This window comes from Harmonia axyridis, chromosome 1, assembly GCF_914767665.1.
Source record: "Harmonia axyridis chromosome 1, icHarAxyr1.1, whole genome shotgun sequence".
Lineage (NCBI taxonomy): Eukaryota > Metazoa > Arthropoda > Insecta > Coleoptera > Coccinellidae > Harmonia > Harmonia axyridis.
The window spans coordinates 597,681-618,468 of record NC_059501.1 but is presented as its reverse complement, the minus strand read 5'-3'; the positions used below and the strand labels follow the sequence as shown (position 1 = coordinate 618,468).

Sequence of the window (20,788 nt, the reverse complement as noted above, 5' to 3'; positions counted from 1 at the left end):
GGCATCGAAAAAGAAAAAAATTTTTTCGAAAAAAGCTTTTTCTGTTGAAATATTCAAAAAAAATGTGAGTCCTCATCGCCACCATTTTTTTCAAAAGAATCCCAATAACTCATGAACCGTTGAATTTTTACCCAAGGTATGACATATTGCCGAAATTGCCATCAAAAAAGCTATGTAATGATGCAATAATATACTGGGTGTGCCATTTGAAATAAGGAAGTAGTAGTCTGTTTCCGGTACAACCGGAAGTTGTAGAGATCTGAAAATATTTTAGGGTGAAAGATCATTGTCTCAAATCTCAATATGCAAATTTTCATCTAAAAATTATGGATAGTTTTCCATAAACGTCTAATAGGCCATCCCGGTGAATCACCCTGTATAAGTGTAGTCATTTTTTATACTATTTTTTGTTTCGTATATTTTAGTTGTATTTTTTTTTTTTACTATTAATTGTTACCTTTAGTTTTGTATTCGTGGTGTAGAGTCGGAATAGAAGTGTTAAATTTAATAATTTCTTTTCAGATGTCCATGTCAAACCTACACATGCAACAGAATCAATCGATAACCATGAACCAGTTGCAGCAGCAGCAACAAAACATGAATCAACTTGTAAATAGCCCGGCGGCGAGCAGTAACGCGTTGAGCAACTTCAATTCGGGCGCCTCCGACTTCAATCTGGAATTCCTGGACAACCTGCCCACCTCGGATTCGGCCCCCTTCACAGATCAGGAACTGCTGAACTCGTTCGACGCCGACTCGGGGTTCAACTTAGATTTCTAGAGTAATTTTTTTATATACTTTTGTTGATAATTTTTATAAAAGAATATTATATATTTTTGTAAATATTTATACGTTCATAGTTTAATGTGGCTTCTGTTAATGATTTCGAGAAGAATATATTTTTAATAATTCAGTACCAATGGACAGTGTTGAATTCGGAGGTTTTCTCTTTTCGAATTGAATTTTAGCTTTAAAACGACGGTGTTTTGAATTTACAGGGTGTGCAACGATTCGGTGAGCGCTGGGGGTTTCTCGAGAAAAAAATCTTTAAGGATCCTGATTTCTTTTTTCGATTGGTCTGGAGTTACAGGGTGTTTTTAAAAAAAATGAGTATTTCATAACGGATCATAGAAATTAATTGCCGTTTTAAAGCCATAAAGGACAGTTGGTGTTTTTTAAACAGGACACCCTATATATGGCTTGATTATGATCATTCAATTGACACAGAATGAGCTGAATCTGGAAATGAATGAAAAATATTTATATACAGGGTGTCCCAACTTTAAGTGACTATTAGACGTTTCTGGAGAACATATCCTATTTGAGATTCGAAAAATGATATTGTCCGACATTCTCTACCAAGCCAGAATATTCTTCAGTTCTTTCAGTTGTACAGGGAATGAAAAAAAAATTCTTCAAAAAAATTTTTTTTTCAGCAACGTTTAATAGGTACTCAAACTTTGGACATAAGGTGAATTTTCTCCGTGTTGTTTTTTCTGTAAAAAAGAAAAAATTTAAAAAATTTACAGGGTGTCCCGTAAAGACCACGTCAAACCGAAGGAGAATGTAGATCAAAGGATAACCCACCTGCTATAGCAAAATTCCCATTATAAAAGTCTTACCGTTTTCGAAATATTCTTTTTTGGAAAATAATTAATTTTTGCCCCTTTCAATAGCAATATTTTACTGAGAAAATTATTCAAAAAGGTGTAAAATTGTACCAACCGTAAGGACGAAACTATTGAAAGGGGCAAAAATTCATTATTTTCCAAAAAAAAAAATATCTCGAAAAGGATAAGACTTTTATAATGGGAAATTTTGCCATAGCAGGTGGGTTATCCTTCGATCTACATTCTTCCTCGGTTTGACGTGGTCTTTACGGGACACCCTGTATATAAGGTGTCCCATTTCAAGGAATGAAGCCGAAAAACTCTTTATCTTTGAAACGGGTGACAATTTTGAAAAACCGGTTGCTTTTCGACAAATCTGCAGCTAAGAAAGTGCCTCGAAAAATTTTTATTTAAAAAACGCAAACTCTCTTCTATGCCTCTAAAAAGGATATTAATTCCTATGATCCGTTATGAGTATCATAAAAACAATGAAAATTGTTGAATGAAACGTTCAAGAATTTTTCAAATGTCTCAAATCGGAAGCAAGATATAGCAGAATTTGAAATAACAGTAATTTTTTAGAAACGCCCTGTAACTCGAGAACGAATAAGACATTTAGAACCAGCTTTCTGATATCTTTTGGAAAAAAGATATCAGGGGTGCTTGAAGATTTTTTCTCCCTAGCTCCCGAGATGTTCTCAGTGAGCTACGAATTTGGGCCAGCCTGTACCTCGTAGATTTTAATTGTACCTTGTATGTTTTTATCGATCTATTATCAAGTTTGATTGGAATGGTATGTTTACTATGTAAAATTCTGTTGAATGACTGAAATTATATTAATTTAATTTATAAAAAAAAATGTTCAGAACATTCCCAAAGCTTTGTTGGTACTGCTTTAATTGTTTTTAATATATTTGTTATTTGATTGATTTCACTTATAGCTTCGTTTATTGAAGGAGTACGAAAAATAAGGATCTTGAGGATGGATCAGTTCCGATAGAATTGAACACTGCCCATGGAAAATAAATATCGAAATATTGTACGGTTGTGTTTCCATGCATTTATATGTTGAATATTCGAATTTCGGTTACGATTATATAGTAATTATTTTTCTGTTCCATTCCTGTTGAGATCTTTAGTCCATTTAACCATTTTTATCATACTGAGTATTATAACTTCTAGGGAATACAAATCTTGAGTGAACAATTAAGTACATGAAATTTTCGGACCTAATCTAAAGAAAGATGGAACTGTATCAGAAAAAGCATTTATATAATAGTGAAATTGGATTAAAATAACAAATGTTATAAACTGTTGTTTTATTTACCATTTTTTTGTTTTTATTTTTGCAAGCTATATAATTTTTTCTTGCTTCCCTCTTCTCCTTCAAAAGGTATCAGATATTCCTACAATCGAATTATGTCAGTTTTTCCTAAAAAAATCAAAAATTTGAATCAGTGAGCAATTTAGCTATACCTAAGCCATCTACCCACATTTTACTGAACTAATTATTCCCGCGGCCAAATACGTATAGACTCCTGTGATACCTTCCCCCTTACCAATAACGGGTTCGAGCTACTCTTCCTAGATGACACCAGTGAGTTCTAGAAGAAAATGCAATTTGAAAAATTCCACTAAGAGAGTTTATGACCGGATCTGCTTCAAAATTTAATATAAAGAGGAGATCTCGCTGGAACAATAATGAAATGTTTGAATTGAATAGGAAAATTTTTCGAATAGCGAGAGAGAGAGAAACTATCTTTATTGATCATGTTAATCGAATTGCTATCGACCGCAGTCTTCCAGCCAATTTTTCGAATATTTTTTCGTAAAATAAATTTTTATTCAGATCGACTTCAAAATTTGATATTATGAAGAATTTTGTATGCTGAATTCCTATTCGCAATCAGTTCCTCCCTAGAATACCCCAAAATTGAGTTATTTCGAGTTTTGTAAGAGAATTTAAAGTGGGTTTGGTCTGCCCTCTGGTGGCACAAATCTGAAACTTGTGAATGGGAAAAAAGATGCCCCCAAACAGTTGTATGAAAACTGTGCTTTTATGGCGTAGAAAAATTTTTCTGGTAAGAATGGATGCCTAATTCGGATTCTACGACCCCGAAACCCTCTAAAACTATCATAAAATGTTTGAATTCGATCGGTCGATTTTTTCGGAAAAACCAAGACTATAACCTTGGATATTTTTTCGCCAAAAAAATTTTTTGTTTCAGATCGACTCTAAAATTTGATATTTCGAAGAATTTTTTCCGCTGAACCCATTTCTGCAATCAGTTCCACTCTAGGAGTCACCAAAATTGAGTTATTCCGAATTTTGTGGAAAAATTTGAAGGGAGTATGGTCTGCCCTCTGGTGGCATAAATATGAGGCTTGTAAAATGAGTATTCCTGCCCCACAACTAAGACTTTCCAGTTGTGTAAAAACTGTGATTTTAAGGTTTTTCACGCTGAATTTCCATTTGTAATCGGTTCATCCAAAGAATTCCTCAAAACTGAGTTAATTGTATTTTTGTGGGAGGGATTTTTTCGAGGGGGTTTGGTCTTCTCTCTGATGGCCAAAATCAGTAGATTTTGAACAGGGCAAGCATAAACTTACATGTCCCAAATTGCGATATTCCCTTGAATAAATTCCGAAAAAAAATTTTTTTTTATGAATTTTGGTTGAAAAATATTGGCGGATCATCTTCAAAATATGACATCTTGAAGAATTTTCCATACTGAATACTAACCCGCAATCAGTTTTTTTTAACATAGTTCAAAACTGAAATATTCCCAATTTCGCAAGAAAATTGTAATTAAATAATGTGAAAACACTATTCTGCTAAGAATCGATGCCTACTTCGTCATCTACGATCTGAAAACCCCTCAAGTAACGCGGAAAACATGTTTCTGGCCTAATAACAATCGAATTATGTCAGTTTTTCCTAAAAAAAACAAAAATTTGAATCAGTAAGCAATTCATAGACCTATAATAACATTATTATAGTTCTATGATGTTCTCTAAGACTCGGTGGTGGCATCTGAGAAGAATTGCTCAAATCAGGTTATGGAAAGGCGGTATACATACAGAATTCTGTACGTGTTGGGCCACGGGAATGATTAGTTCAGGTAGATGCGGATAGATGGCTAATAGTCGAATTTTCTAATTTAAATTTTAGATTTTTTTGGAAAAACTAACATAATTCGAATGTCACCCTTTATGTATCGAATTTTAGAGTATACACCTATTCAAATTCATAATTCATTTTCTTCAGACCATACGGATTAGGGTTCATTGATGAATATATTGTCCCTAATCAAACTCCCTTGAAAATTCTTCTTCAAAACTTGAAATTTCTCGGAATTTATACCTTTAAGAAGCAAACTTGTTTAAAATTTTCAGTATAAAACACTTTTCTCGGTTCATTTGAGGTCATTGTTTCCTTTCACTTCAGAAATGGAACATTCATCATAGGGATGCCATTTTCCAAAAGAAGTGAAACACAAAAAAGGAATGGTTATATAATACAAGAGAAAAATCAGGAAGGTGATTGAAATAAAACTCTTCAGATAAAGATGTTGTCATTTATGAATTGAACATGTTACAATCGTTGCATGTATCCCACCCATATTTTCACATAAAACACAAATGTATTTCCCAATTTAACATTCAATATATTCGGTTACATAACACAACAATAATACGACATCGGTTTCAACGTTGACGAATACAAATTTGTAGAGTTTAACACTTAAAGAAAGTCCAACAAAGGAAGTAGGTATGTATATGCAGAACTGCTACCAAGAAGTTACAAACACTGTAGAGAATATCTAGAAACAGTTGAGGGTTCGAGTCCATGGCGAAAACATCGATATATTTTTTTTTGCAACCAATTTTTAGTAATAAAATTTGCTACTATTTCTTCTTGGAAAAGACTCGTCAAATAGATTTGGACATTAAAGCTTTTACCTGTTAACTTCTCGAATTCTAAGGATATGAAAACTGCAAACCTCGAACTAATCTATTTGGTTCATCTATATTCAAAAAGATTTCATTTTATTATTATTTAAAACGTAGAAATGTTACTTTTCCCAATTTTTTTTTCCAAAACGCCGGTTAGTATCGCGCCGTTACCCTCTTTATTGGATATTTACATTCACCCTGCGCGCTCGTCGTACAGATATGCCAGAAACGAATACGGTTGATTATTTTCCAGCTAACGGAACCGTCTGCTGCTTGGGAGTGTATATAAGTATATAATATTTATATGCGGCGGAAATATTCCTCCGTTTCTGTTTTTTTTTACGATAAGGGGATATTTATTTAAGTAGAAAAGCGGTTAGAATCTGGTCTTCCCGAAGATGTAGTTGCCTGGCTCTTGCGGATTCTCGGACATGAAGAACTGCTTCCAAAGATGCTCGAACTGTTCGTAGCTCACGTTGTTTTGACCCTAGAAGAAAACACGATTAGTCACACAGGATTTGAATGAATCTTCTATACAGGCCACAGGAGGATTCACCGAGATGGCCTATTAGACGTTTATGAAAAACTAATAATAATTGTGTGCTGAAAATTTGTTTATTGGATCTTTTCCCCTAAAATAAGTTTATATCTATATAACCGGAAAATGACTATTACTTCCTTATTTTAAATGGCACACCCAGTATATTATTGCATCGTTAAATAGCTTATTTGATGAAAATTGCAGCAATATGCCATATCTTGAGTAAAAACTCAACGGTTCATGAGTTATTGGGATTCTTAAGAAAAAAATTGTGGCGACGAAGACTCAAATTCTTTTTAATATTTCTGCAGAAAGGGCTTTTTTCGAAAAAAATTTTTAGTTTTCGATTCTGCAAATACGTAGTGTTATGAGACTGTTTGCGGTTCGGTCCAAAAATGTACAGAGTGTTTATGACAAGATCATGAACTTGCACAACTCAAATTCATCGAAACTCAAAATTTTCAAATTAGAACCTAAATTTTTCACTATTTCAGTCAATTCTACGTATCAAAAGAGAGAAGGGGTGTTACTTAAACAAACCCTATACCTAAAATGAAAGAGTTACAAGTTTCGAAGAAAAACTCTAAATGAGGAAAAACCACAATTTCTAACTGTTTGTAAGAGTCTGTAAATTCCGGAAAACACAGAAAAAAACTGAAATTTGATGTTTGGATAACTAAATTTGTCATTTCAAGAATTTTAATGAATTGTTAGTAATTGAAAATTGTATTGGTTTATGAATTTATCAACAATTCCAACGAAAAATGAATTTTAATTCATGAAATGTGAAATTTAGTAATCCAAACATCGAATTTTAGTTTCCTTCTGTGTTTTCCGGAAGTCACAGGCTACTCCGTACAGTGAGGAATTGTGTTTTTTTCTCATTAAAAGTTCTTCCGCAATTTCTAACTGTGTGGAGTAGTCTGCAACTTCCGGAAAACAAAGAAAGAATTCAAAATTCGATTCTTTAACTGAATTTGACATTTCAAGAATTGTAATGAATTATTAGTAATTGAAAATTGTATTGGTTTATGAATATCTCAACAATCCCAACGAAAAATTAAACTATAATTCATGAAATGTAAAATTTAGTTATCCAAACATCGAATTTTAGTTTCTTTCTGTGTTTCTCGGAAGTCACAGACCATAGACAAACTAAAAAATAGATGAGCCACTCGTATATTCCGCGCCATCTGTCGGAGGAGGACACTAATACACGAAAAAATTATTTTCAATTTGATAGTTAGATGTCGTTGCATTCATGGAGATCACTCGTGAATAGTGGCTCCCATACACGTTACGGTCTATTGGGAGGAAAGTCTCCAGGTTTATATGCAGCTTGTGTGGGGAGATGTATGAAAATAGTAAGTACATATAATGTATAATCATTATTATCAAAAAACCTTTGAAATGTCAACTGACATAAGGAGTTGTTTGACACGTTCTTTTTGAAATATAATAAATTTCGATATGCCTGCAAGAGTGAAGACGTGCTGTGTTATGGGATGTGAAAATCGAGATGCAAGAAGGTAATTATAAAATATGAATTCAAAACCCAATTGAAAACTTTTTAACGTCAACACAAGATTTGCAGTACCTATAAAAAGAATATATTTATTTTATTTTCGTAGATATGCCATCACTACCGATGAGAAAATTCGAAAAGTGTGGCTTGAGCGCATCGGCAATAGGAAACTTTTGGAATTGGAGAAATATCAAATTGAGCATGTTAGAATATGCCAGTGCTATTTTCATAGTGATTGTTTGGAAAGCAATGGAAAGCTGAAAAAAGGTTCTTTGCCCTCAATTGATTTGCCAGGTAATTAACTGAAGGAGCTTTATAGTAGGTATAAATACTCATATTTTGTATTATTGAATTCATTATTTTTAGTTCTTGAGAATGTTTTCAATGCAATTATTAGTTTATTGATTAGATATTTATGAAATAAATCTGTATTTTTAATTGGTGATATTTCAGTTAATAAATTTTTATTCTATCCAGAATTTGATTATTGATCCTCATTTCTCGATTCCAAAAGAAAATCAGATGAAAGTTCGTTGCAGGTATTATTTTCATGAAAATAAATTTCCTCACTCATCGATAACTTGCACGACTCCATTTCTGATTTCCTTTTGGAATTTGAATTTCAAAAAACTTTTTGCCTCTTGTATATGGGTGTACCTACCTATTCAAAAGGTGCACTACAGAATTCTTTTTGAGGCAGATTTACGATACAGATTCCTTTTTCAATTGAGCTTTTTTCACGAATTAGTAATGTTCTACAAAAACAGATGGCGTTGAAGCTTGTTCTACTAGTGTCTCATCTATTCTCCGTTTAGTTAGTCTATGTCACAGACTACTCCACACTGTGAGGAATTACGGTTTTTCCTTATTTGACGTTATTCCGCATTTTCTAACTATGTGGAGAAGTCTATGACTTCCGGAAAACACAGAAAGAAATTTGATGTTGCGATAACTAAATTTGACATTTCATGAATTGTAATAAATTATTCCTAATTGAAAATTTTATTGGTTTATGGATTTCTCGACAATCCCAACGAACAACCAATTACAATTCATGAAATGTCAAATTTAGTTATGGAAACATCAAATTTTAGTTTCTATCTTTGTTTTCGGAAGCAACAGACTACTTCACACGGTTAGAAAATGCGATTTTTCCTCATTTGAAGTTCTCCCTCGATAACTCTTAAAGTATTACTTTTAGGCATAAGGTTTGCTTGAGTAACCCCTCCTATTTTTGTACGTTGACTGAAATAATAAAAAATATATTTTGGAAATTCAGGAAATATTGAGGTTTTCAATTTTGTAGAGGTGATCATAATATAGATTGAAATAATCCACGATTCTTTATTGAATATAGAGCAGGGAAATGCATTAAGCCAACTCTAGGTGTGAATACTACAGAAAGTGTTCCAAGACTTATTGCTAAGTATCTCCATTTGTCTAATTCAAAAGAACTTGATGTTTTTTGATACAACTCCTCATGATCATTTATGGGTACATCTCAAGGAATAGTCTCACCTGTGACATTTTCGAGAAGGCCTCTCTGCACTCCCCAGCCTCCAGGCCGTAGCAGGAACACACTGAGGTGAACTCGTCCACGTCTATGGAACCGTCACCGGAGGCGTCCTCCAGCTCGAACATGAACCTCATGTACTGCGTCTGCCACTCCAGTGCGTTCTCGGGCTTCTTGGAGTAGTCGTCCCACATGCTGGCCCACTCTTCTACGCTCACCTGTGAGAAAAGAGCAGTTTTTTAGGTTATGATAGGTTATGTTACGATTTTAATTAAAATCGTCACTCAGTAATGGTGGGTTTATGCACCATTCCTAAGAACTAAGGACCAAAAACTACGAACTAAGAACTAAACCTAAGAATTCAGTGGCGTTTATGCACCCTCTTCTTATGGTGGATTTATGCACCGTACCTAAGAACTAAGGACTAAGAACTACGAACTAAGAACTAAACCTAAGAATACTTAGGTTTAGTTCTTAGTTCTTAGTCCTTAGTTCTTAGGAATGATGCATAAACCCACCATAAGAAGAGAGTGCATAAACGCCACTGAATTCTTAGGTTGAGTCCTCAGTTCGTAGTTCTTAGGAAACGTGCATAAACGCCCTCATTGATTTGTTAGTGTTCAATTCTTAGGTCTTAGTTCTTAGGTTTAGTTTTAGTTCTTAGGAATGGTGCATAAACCCACCATAAGAATAGAGTGCATAAACGCCACTGAATTCTTAGGTTTAGTTCTTAGTTCGTAGTTCTCAGCTCTTAGTTCTTAGGAATGGTGGATAAACCCACCATAAGAAGAGAGTGCATAAACGCCACTGAATTCTTAGTTTTAGTCCTTAGTTCGTAGTTCTTAGTTCTTAGGAAACGTGCATAAACGCCCTCATTGATTGGTTAGCGTTCAATTCTTAGGTCTTAGTTCTTAGGTTTAGTCTTAGTTCTTAGGAATGGTGCATAAACCCACCATAAGAAGAGAGTGCATAAACGCCACTGAGTTCTTAGGTTTAGTTTTTAGTTCGTAGTTCTTAGTCCTTAGTTCTTAGGAATGGTACATAAACCCACCATAAGAAGAGACTACATAAACTGAATTCTTAGGTTTAGTTCTTAGTTCGTAGTTCTTAGGAAACGTGTATAAACGCCCTCATTGACTTGTTAGCGTTCAATTCTTAGATCTTAGTTCTTAGGTTTAGTTTTAGTTCTTAGGAATGTTGCATAAACCCACCATTACACTTTACTTATGGGGGCATGATATACTTCAACGCCCTGGTGTAACGTTATTAATGTTACCCCTTACAAAATTTTAAGTAAGCTCAGGAAACCGTGCTTTGTCATAGAAGATGAGTAACCATGGACCAATTTCTTTCTATTTAGAACTAATCAGTATCGCATAACCTAACCGACGATGACAATCAAATGAAAACAGAGGGTATTTAATGAATGAACTTTCTGTTAAACTCGATACGGTGAACGCACTGAGTTATCCGAGTTGGACTCCGTTGCGGCCCACTCGAGTCAACTCGACTTTCAAACCGAGTTGGCCATCGATTCAACTCGAGTAGATCGAGTTAAGAATTATACGACTCGTTCCATCACTAAAATATTGCTGATGTCTGATGTTTCTATTTAAGGTTATGTGAGGTTAGATCCGATATAAAGTGAAAACACGTACCTGTCCGTCCTTGTTAGAATCAGCCCTCTGTCTGAGGCCTTCCCAGATTTCTATCATGCTGTTGTAGGTCCTCTTGTACGCCTCTGAACCTGGAGTCCATCCTCTAAGGGAACATACTTTCTGCAAGAAGTCAAAAAACTGAGAAAATGAAGAATCTTCGTGCTAGCAAATATATTATTGATGAAGTTATTGAAATGCATTTTTCAATGATACCATGTTTCATTAAAAGTTAGAAACGTGCACTTTCCAATGAGAATGCATTCTTTATTTTGAACTACCTAATTGATTTAAAAAACGTAGGTGGCTGTACTCATCACGAATTTAATTTCAAGGGACTCCGATAGTTAGATTTTCATTTTTGAACTATCAAAATGTTTATTTTCAGTTGAAATCTCGATACAATTTTTATCCATGCTACTTCTGAATCTAGAAAACCGACTGTTTCAAATCAAAATTTCAATTTTGAACTTCTTTCTAATGTAGAACCACCTTTTTGGTCTAATTGTCCTTTGATGAATGGTAGCCAACGTAAAGTCTATCAAACAGATGGACCCTAGGTCATCCTTATGGAGATAAATTCTCCTTTTCCGGGTATTTTTCTCTATAACAATCTTCTTTTATGATTTCTTTTTTTTCCACGAATTTTCAGATGTTTTGATAGTTATTCTGCTACTCTGAATAACTTGGGATGATAAAAATTTTCATAATTTGTGAATTTCACGGCAGGAAATCCATAACTTTTGCTGTCTCTGCCAATTTAAAATTAATCTATGAACACATCGCGAAGATTGCATTAAGGAAGGGTTGAGCTAATTCATCTCGAGGGGATTTACATCTGAGCTCCTTTTGGGGTTCAGAAAGTTCGAACTGCCAAAAATTAATGTTCGTTCATTTATTCGACCAAGTCATCTGGAACCCTAATGGTTCTTAAAGTTTTATCTTCCAAATGAACCCAATTACGGTTTTCTTCAGGGGATTTTGAATGAAAAAATCATTCGAAGACTTCCGTGAAGTTCATTAGTGCTATTATGCTGTAATATTCTGTTCTAATTTGGTTTTTCGGAATTGAAATTGAAGTTTGTTAAGTTTTTCTTTTCTCTATTTTGTTTATGAGTTTGAATTTTTATATTAAGCCATTACTATGGTGTTTGTAATATGGATTGGACTGAATAATCAATTAAAAATTCTACACTTAATTGTTTTGGCCGCTCCTTTATTCTACTCCTATCGTTACTTATTTCAAGGCCATAAAAAATTTTTGATAAGATTTGATAAGAGATGAAGGCTTTAAAAAATAAGTTAACACAAGATTTCAAGCCCGTCGACCACCAGCAACGTCGTATCTTCGCTGATTAGGTCTTTGAAATGCACCAAAATGATTCGAAAAAGCGTCTTCAGTGATGAGGCTTATTTTCACCTCGGAGGCATCGTCTAATAAGCAGAATGTTGTATTTGTAGTTTTTAAAATCCAAGAATGATTGTTGAGAAGCCTCTCCCTTACGTGACACTTTTTCTAATAATTTTAATAGCCAGCATCTTCAACGGGTGTAACTAAGTGGGAAGGGGCTCAAAAAAAAAAGTTTATATGAAAGACCCACTCCATTTTTGGACAAGGAACCACACCCAAAATTTTTTCAGTGATTTACTTTCGGAATATGGCTGAATTCCTTCTGTCTCACTTTTCAATAAAAAATAATCAAACTGACAATAACAAAGTTCGAATAATTAAAATGTCCAAACTATTCTAATCTCCCTGTCGCGTCATCTCGAAGGATGACGTCCAATATATCTCCTATCTCACGAAGACGTGTTCTAAGTTTTAACGTTAACCGTCAGTAGTTCAATAAAACCAGGTCCCATCAATTTCACTGCCAGGTGGACCTGTCCAGATTCCCGAAAGTTCTCAGGTTTGCCCAATTGGCCGCTTCCCAAAGTTATACGCTTGCCGAATTGGCATACATAACTTTTACGTCCAAGAAAATTGCATCGTGGCTCCGACCTATGCGGACGGCACTGCGTCATAACTCATCGATGACACGGGCCGACAAAAAGAGAACGAAAAATTTGGTGACGAAAATCCGATGAACGATTTTGAATGTTTTCGATGTGCTGAGATAGTGTTTGAGATTCTGGTTAATTATGAAGTTAGTTCTGGTACTAGACAGGATAAATAGACTTTTAACTACAAAAACAGAATTTACTACTCAAAATTAGAATTTAAATAGTCAAATAGAAGGTACCTAGTATTCTTTAACAGTAGTTTGAATTTTTAATCTCTTTTAAATTAATTTATTTTTTCTGTTGTAATGTTGTAATGAGGAATGGTATTTTATATCATTCATAGTCGTATTACTTTATTGAGTAATGCATTTATATTTTATATTTTGACAATGATACTCTGTATCATTTGAGAATTGTATAACTTTATTGAGTTATTTCTACTATTTTTATATTCAGACAATGATGAAAAATGCTTTATAACATTTTCAAGTTGTTGTATTTTTCATTGAATCCTGTGACATGTGCAATACAATGAAATTCTGTAAAGGAGCATCAATAAATTATCTATCTAGCTAACATTACAGCGTGGTCCAGATTTCAATGCAATAACTTTTCATGAAAAAAAGGTCTTATTTGATTTGAACTCGATTACCTCGAAAATGGTACATTCTATGAAAAAATTCAGCCGACTTTTTTTTATGGAGCTCTGTTGATTACGGAAATGAAATAACCTTCTCGATAACAAGACAGTGGTTTAGATTTTCAACAAGAAAAGGATCATCGCACCCCTATATCTACGCCACTGAATAATTATAGAAATTCGGAATATTACATTGTCAAGACTGATTTTTTCTACAAACTGTAACACTCTTTATCTCGAAAACGAAGCTTGTTAGGATATATGTTTATAGGAATTTTTTTTCATGAAAAATGTTGTTTTACCTGAGCAAAACTCATTGAACAAAAATCTGGACCACTCTGTATATATTCACAATTAGAAAAATAAAGGAAAATAAAAATGTAAAATGGAATATATCTTGAAAAATAGATCTGATAAACGAAATCTGAGGTCTATTTCGGATTCTGTTCCCAAAAATGAAAAATCGCGGGAACCAGAACTTCTATTGGTCTGTGTAATCGATCGTTGCATACGAAAATCCCAGCGGGGACGTTATTTCCTCACCTTTTGTCGCGGAAAGCGACCGAATAGAAAATACGGGCTTTTCTAGGCTAGATAGCGAAAAGTTCATTCGATTCTCCAGAGCTTTTTATACGCTTATAACGTAATATTTGATATTACGTGGAGAGTCCTAGGGAAATTCTCATTTATGGTTAAATATTATACATGAGTTACTTTCTCGACAAGTAAACTTGAAATGGACCAGTAAAATAAGTGAAGAACTGCTTGTTAAATTCTATAAATAAAACTTGCAGAATGGTTCACCTAATGGAATTCGTAGAGTTTTTGTTTGTGCATCTTATAAATTCATAATTTACAGAATGTTCAAATCTGAATAAGAAAAATTCTACAAATTTTCAATGACAAAACTTGGTGAGCTTTCTCTTCCCCAACTGGAGATTGAAGCACCACGTCACTGTAGCAAGAGCTAAAAAATCAACAAAAAATCAATTTCAGTGATGAAAATCCTGATCATTATGACGTATTTCAAAGACCCAATCAGCAAAGATACGACGTTGCTGGTGATCAACTCAACTCTAAGAGCCTTAAGACTTTAGACTGTGCAAAATAAGGTGTAATGTTGTTTGTGGAATGCCTAATTCTCATGGTCGACAAGGAATTGACAAACCTGGGTTTTCATAAATCCTACGGCAGCAATAATCTCAGTTATTCTTGAGTGAATATACAATTCATCAATAGCTATTATTACATCCCACATAGCATGAAACATATTAAATATTCATGAAATAATTGCAGGCAAGGTTTAGAATAATCCGTAAATCTATATTGAAAATTCAAAGAAATGATATGTTCTAAAATATTCCATGCAACTTAATGATTCGGAGACATTCCTCCAATACATCGAAAATTTGACTTAACATTTTATTAATTTTGAGTGCACTTTCGGTAAATATTTCAATGAAATTTGTCAACATTCTATGTTGAGAGGTATAGTGCTCAAGCAATAGGCGATTTTGTAAAGAGTTCAATTTTAGTCTCTTCTCCATCTAGAGATACTGAACATCGTGTCACAGATTGACTATAAACTACTCCTATATTTTCACAAAAAAACACAAATGGTTTTCACGATATTCAACTGGTAAAAAGTTCAATTATCTAGCCAAACCCGTATTTGAAACTAATACTCTCGAAGAAGCTAATTAAGCTAGACAAACTACATCAAATTTTCGAAATTACGAAGAGAGGTATACAGTCATTTATTTATTTATGCCCAACGGAAAATCAAATTTACTTTAATAATACAAAAAATTTGAAAAATAATAAACAATAGACCTACATGGAATCAATGTAATGTCCTCCCAAAAAATATCTTTAGCTGAAAAATTGATACGTTGAACAAGTCAATCTCAATAGCATTTGATGATCTTATAGCTCTTTCAATTATTGGATTATTCATACCATAGTTAGTTGCGTTAAAAGAAATTTTGAATAGATCACGAAGTCTTAAATATTTTTGTGTCATGTAGAGACCGATTTGTTCTAATAAGTATTTACAATTTGAATAGTTGTCTAAAATTAAAATATCTACCCAAATCCATATTCAAACCAGTAGACTCGAGTCTCGAAGAAGCTAATTAAGCTAGACAAACTACACCTCATTAGTTAAATCTCTTCCAGAAACTAACGATCTTCCTATTTGCACAAAACGACTCTAACCAGTCAGCTTAAGAGCTCCCAGAACCGAATTGATAACCGCCCAAGCCTCAGACTCTAATTCATAATCGATTCCGTTTTCAAGAAAACTCTGCCAAGAAGGAGCCCATTTCCTCCACACTTTTATCGTCGAACAAATAGAAGATATATACGTACCTCTATCGCTAGCTCGAAGTCCTTTCTGTCGATTGTGCCGCTCTGGTTGACATCTGAAAGCAGAGAGAGAAACCATTCAGAAACGAACTGTGTGCAGCAGAGGTGTTGCTGAGGTCTGATAAGAGGTTCGAGGGAAAAAATCGCTTTATATCGGTTTTTATTTCCGATGGGACGGTTTGGATAGCTTTGGAATTTTTCTGGAGCGATCGAGAGTGGTCTTTTCAATCTGTACGAACTGAATAAGGTTGTATTATCAACCTGTAAAGTTCTTTAAGTTTACGGTGGAAGTGGACATAGCAAAATACTGAAATTGTAGTAACCACACAATAATAAACAGAATCTTTATAACGGGTGTTTTTTTCGAGAAATATAACTTTAAGTTGGCATTACTGTTCAAGATGACGACCGATTTAACAGCTGTCAAGTGATTTATTCTCAGTTTGGTTTGGCAATTCATCATGAATAGACTCACGCCTGAACAACGCTCGCAAATAGTGCAATTTCATTTCGAAAATAATGGTTCTGTGCGGAATACGTATCGCACACTACGTCCATTTTATTTTGTTTAGCGATATTTAGCGCACTTCTGGTTGAATGGCTACGTCAACAAACAAAACTGCCGCATTTGGAGTGAAGCTAATCTTCAAGTGTATGTCGAAACACCGTTACATCCAGAAAAACTTACTGTTTCGTGCGCTTTATGGGCTGGTGGAATCATTGGTCCGTACTTCTTCAAAAACGATGATGGCCAGAACGTTACAGTCAATGGTGATTGTTCTAGAGCCATGATTACTAACTTTTTCATTCCTGAATTGAACAACTATGATGTCCAGGAGCTGTGGTTCCAACAAGACGGCGCAACATGTCACACAGCTCGTGCCACAATCGATTTATTGAAGGGCATGTTTGGTGATCGCCTAATTTCACGTTTTGGACCTGTGAATTGGCCTCCAAGATCTTGTGATTTAACACCGCTAGACTACTCTATGTGGGGCTATGTAGAGTCATTGGTCTATGCGGATAAGCCACAAACCCATGACCATTTGGAAGACAACATTCGCCGTGTTATTGCCGATATACGGCCACAAATAATGAAATAATGAAAAAAGTCATCGAAAATTGGACGTCCAGATTGGACTACATCCGAGCCAGCCGTGGCGGTCATATGCCAGAAGTCATATTTAAAATGTAATGACACAAGATTATCTTGCGGATAAATAAAATTCATGTTAATCGAATACTCCATCGTTGTTTTAAGGCAATTTAAAGTTATATAGCTCTAAAAAACACACCCTTTACATACATCTTGTAAAATAAATTGTTCATTTATTTGGTTGTTCGAAGAATTTTTGTGTATTTCGATATTTGATAATATGAAGCAAGATTTGTTTTAATTATATCACTTATTCAGCTTGTATTTAAATATTGTCTACCTTAATATATTATTATCCTTTGTACTCAATTGTTTGAATTCCTTGCAGCTTTCATTTGGAAACTGGACCATTTCAAAGGCCTGGCAACTAGTTGTCATTGAAATGAATATTGTCCGACTATAAGGAATTTTTTTCAGAATACATTCACAATCAATTCAATTCTACCAATATAACAAAGAGTTATGCCTTTTCTCTCTTTCTTCCACTAGCTTTTCTAGTTTAAGTCCTTATTAGGAAGGATATAATATAAAAAATTTTACCACAACAATACCTCAAACTCATATCAAGAACCCCTAATAGATACTCCTCGAGAAAGTTTGTTTTCTCCGTAAAATTGGCTCCATCATTTATTGTACGGATCGAAGAAGCCCTTAGAAATTTTTCCAGCTCTTCTGGGTCGCGGAAAAACGAAGAATTTTCCTCGGAAAAATGAGATATCGAGATGGAGATAATGAGCCTCGAACGAACGAACGACTCTTCTGTGTTCGTTACGATAAAGGGAATTTTTAGCGTATTATTGTCTTTCGGAACAACTAGTCTTTTTATCGTTTTTGTTTCTCGCCATCAGCGAGCTTTCTGGCAGCGCTGCTTCTGAATTATTCAGGAGTTATCCTCGAATGCCGGAGGGGTGGAAGAAGGTATAGCGGTATCTGATGAGCGGGAAAAAAGCTGCGAATATTACACGAACGCTTATTATTAGTTTAATTTCGTGGAATACTTGATTTTATTGGGGCAGAATTAAAAATGCTGCGAAATTCACAATATAATGAATATAATCCTTATTTCATGGTAATCATACTTATATTTAATGTTACGATTATTGATTCGCCAATACTGTTGCTTGATCAGGTTACATTTTGACTGATAACAAAACACAGCTTTTTGATCAACCAAAAAAATGTTACCGAAAAATCCATGAAAACTGAAAATGACCTGATAAACTTGACAGGTTTAATGGACATTTACTGCCTGTAATTTCCAAACCAACTGAAGATGAGTTTACACATTTGTTTGTTCATTCAAAATAATATTTCAGGAATTATTTCGAGAGATTCTAGAAGTGTCAGCCTTGTACTTTTATTTATTGTATGGAGAATTTCGAATTTATTATTACTATTATTTATTTTATTTCAAATGAATCGCTTGTGTTGAAAGCGGACTATCACGTGATGTATAACTTCTTTGATGTTAGTGTATCTTTTTTTTCGAAAGACCTTCCACTTCGTTCAATGTAGAACCATTGGGCAATAATTGCCCTAATTAATAATAATAATAACTTATAATGATTAAGTCAACTTGTAGACACAAGATTTGTTATCTTCACTAATTTATATTCATTATTTTTGATATAAAATACTAAATTATTCATAGTTCTGAAGGACAACTAAATTCAATTTTCAATTTTCAAGTATGTCTTGACCACTTTTGCAACATGGGGTCGAGCACTGTCATGCTGTGAAATCACTTTATCATTTCTCTCATTGTATTGCGGCCGTTTGTCTTTCCATGCTCGGCTAAAACGCATTAATTGCGTTCGATGTCGATCGCTTGTGATTGTTTCAGTCAGTTTTGACAACTCATAATATAATATGCCGAGCTGGTCCACCAAATACAAAATATGACCTTGGAACCGTGAATATCAGGTTTGGCCGTCGATTTGGAAGCATGACTGGGATATCCCCATGACGTTCTGCTCTTGGGTTTATGGTAATGAATCCATTTTTCGTCTTCAGTCACAATGCGATGCAGAAATCCCTTCCGTCTTTGCCTTGCAAGCAGTTGTTCACAAGCAAACAAACGCCGTTCCAAATATCTCGGCTTCAACTCTTACAGCACCCAATTTCCTTGTTTTTGAATCATTTCCATGACTTTCAGGCGTTTTGAAATAGCTGTTTGCGTAACTCCCAATGATCCTGCCAAATCTTGTTGCATTCGACACGAGTCTTGATCAAGTAATGCCTCCAATTCTGCATCTTTGAAAACCTTCTTTCTTCCAACGCCATGCTGGTCTTTGACGTCAAAAAGACCGTTCTTGAAGCGTTGAAACCACTCTCGGCTCGTTCATTCACTAATGGGTATTTGAGAGTATTCGATGAGCCTCAGCCGCAAATTTCTTCATATTAAAGCACAAAATTGAAACCTCCTGCAAATGGCTCGTAAGTTGACATGTTTAATCGAGAATAACATTATGATGCCGAAACAAATCAACTAATATTTCGATGGCGTTATGTTCACAAATACCTAAGCTTATCGTAGGACATCTGGGATCTGTTTATTTTGACTATCACTTACCGCTACAACTATCTATTGCAAAACAGCGGAAGCAATGTTGTACACCTATTATTTTACTTTAGGATATGCAAGACGTAATGCTTTTATTTGTTCAATATTCAAAATCTAATCGATAACACGTCGGATTTGTTTGATTAAATTCAATTCTATACAAAACTTATCAGTGTTCATAGGAACATTCATTAATCTTTCGAATGAACAAATATATGTAAACTTATCTCCATCATTGCATATCTTCAGATAGTTTGGAGATCTTAGGCGGCAAATGTCCAATATACTTTTTTCTTATTAGGTCCTTTTTAATTTATATGGATTTCCATATTTTTGTCACCAATATAAGGTTGTCTACAAGCTTTGTTTTGGTAACAGTTAAAATGTAACCTCATGAAGTCACAGTGTTTGTAAAACAATTGTCTCAAACATTGAAAGACTAGTGGAAATTACTTTTTTTTATTATTTTATCTGAAAAAGGAGGAATTATCCACTTTAGATATATTCTCACATAAAAATGTAATCTTTTTCAGTCAGTTTCTGATGAAATTCATAAATACTCTAATTGAAACAAGTTTTATACTTTTATGTTTCTACTTATAAAAACATTAAATAAAAAACTTATCATTCTTAACTGTCTTAACGCCTGAAACATTTCAAAATATTTCAGTAAATTTCTATCGCCTCATCCCAAAATTCACAACCTGAAAATCCCCACACGGTCGACGACGCCGGGCGTCGATAACCCCCTCTTCCCTTCTCCGCTAAGCTCCTTCGCCAATCCATCTGCCAAACCCCGGAAGCACGCATCAGGTGCTGAATCAAACCGGATTAGCCCGGAACCGCGTCTTGACTGTCGTTAATCAATCGGATCGGACGTCCTTTCTCACGTGTGCCGGAGGAGAAACGGCAGAAAGGACGTCCAGACGCGTCGGAAAACTCCGACGGCAATCAACGTTCATTAGGACCGAGTTGCGGCCGGCCACTTGAATAAGAGATGAGGAGGTGGTTTAAGCGTGGTCCGATTGCATTACAAGACGTCTGAAATGTTTTACAGCAGGAGAATCGGTCACGAGGTAACGAACCGTGATAGGATACCAAAAAAAATAAATAAATACAATTCGATGTTTTGTAGCACGAGCAAGGGAATGGCGTAATACAGTGTAAAACGAATTCTGGCAATTGTTCAATCGTGTGAATTAGATTTTCTATTGCGCTCACTTTCATTTCTCCTACCCAACCAAGACAATGCTCGGG

General features: G+C 34.6%; 2 protein-coding genes across 10 annotated transcripts in view; one reads left to right on the top strand and one right to left on the bottom strand.

Annotated features, from left to right (window-relative positions):
- The window catches only part of LOC123671331 (neurogenic protein mastermind-like), a 78,165-nt gene extending 76,842 nt beyond the window's left edge, over positions 1-1,323 (top strand). For all 5 annotated transcript variants that reach the window (XM_045605091.1, XM_045605090.1, XM_045605092.1 and 2 more), the window contains one exon: positions 523-1,323. In XM_045605091.1, coding sequence (XP_045461047.1) covers positions 523-780 — 258 coding nt within the window. In that variant the 3' untranslated portion in view covers positions 781-1,323. The remainder of the gene's footprint in view (positions 1-522) is intronic.
- A 3,851-nt stretch (positions 1,324-5,174) lies between these two features.
- LOC123676368 (calexcitin-2) overlaps positions 5,175-20,788 on the bottom strand; it is a 134,021-nt gene continuing 118,407 nt past the window's right edge. For all 5 annotated transcript variants that reach the window (XM_045612248.1, XM_045612268.1, XM_045612255.1 and 2 more), the window contains 4 exons: positions 15,816-15,868; positions 10,805-10,924; positions 9,152-9,364; positions 5,175-6,054 (listed from right to left, as the gene is read on the bottom strand). In XM_045612248.1, the coding sequence (XP_045468204.1) occupies positions 5,944-6,054; positions 9,152-9,364; positions 10,805-10,924; positions 15,816-15,868 (497 nt within the window). In that variant the 3' untranslated portion in view covers positions 5,175-5,943. The remainder of the gene's footprint in view (positions 6,055-9,151; positions 9,365-10,804; positions 10,925-15,815; positions 15,869-20,788) is intronic.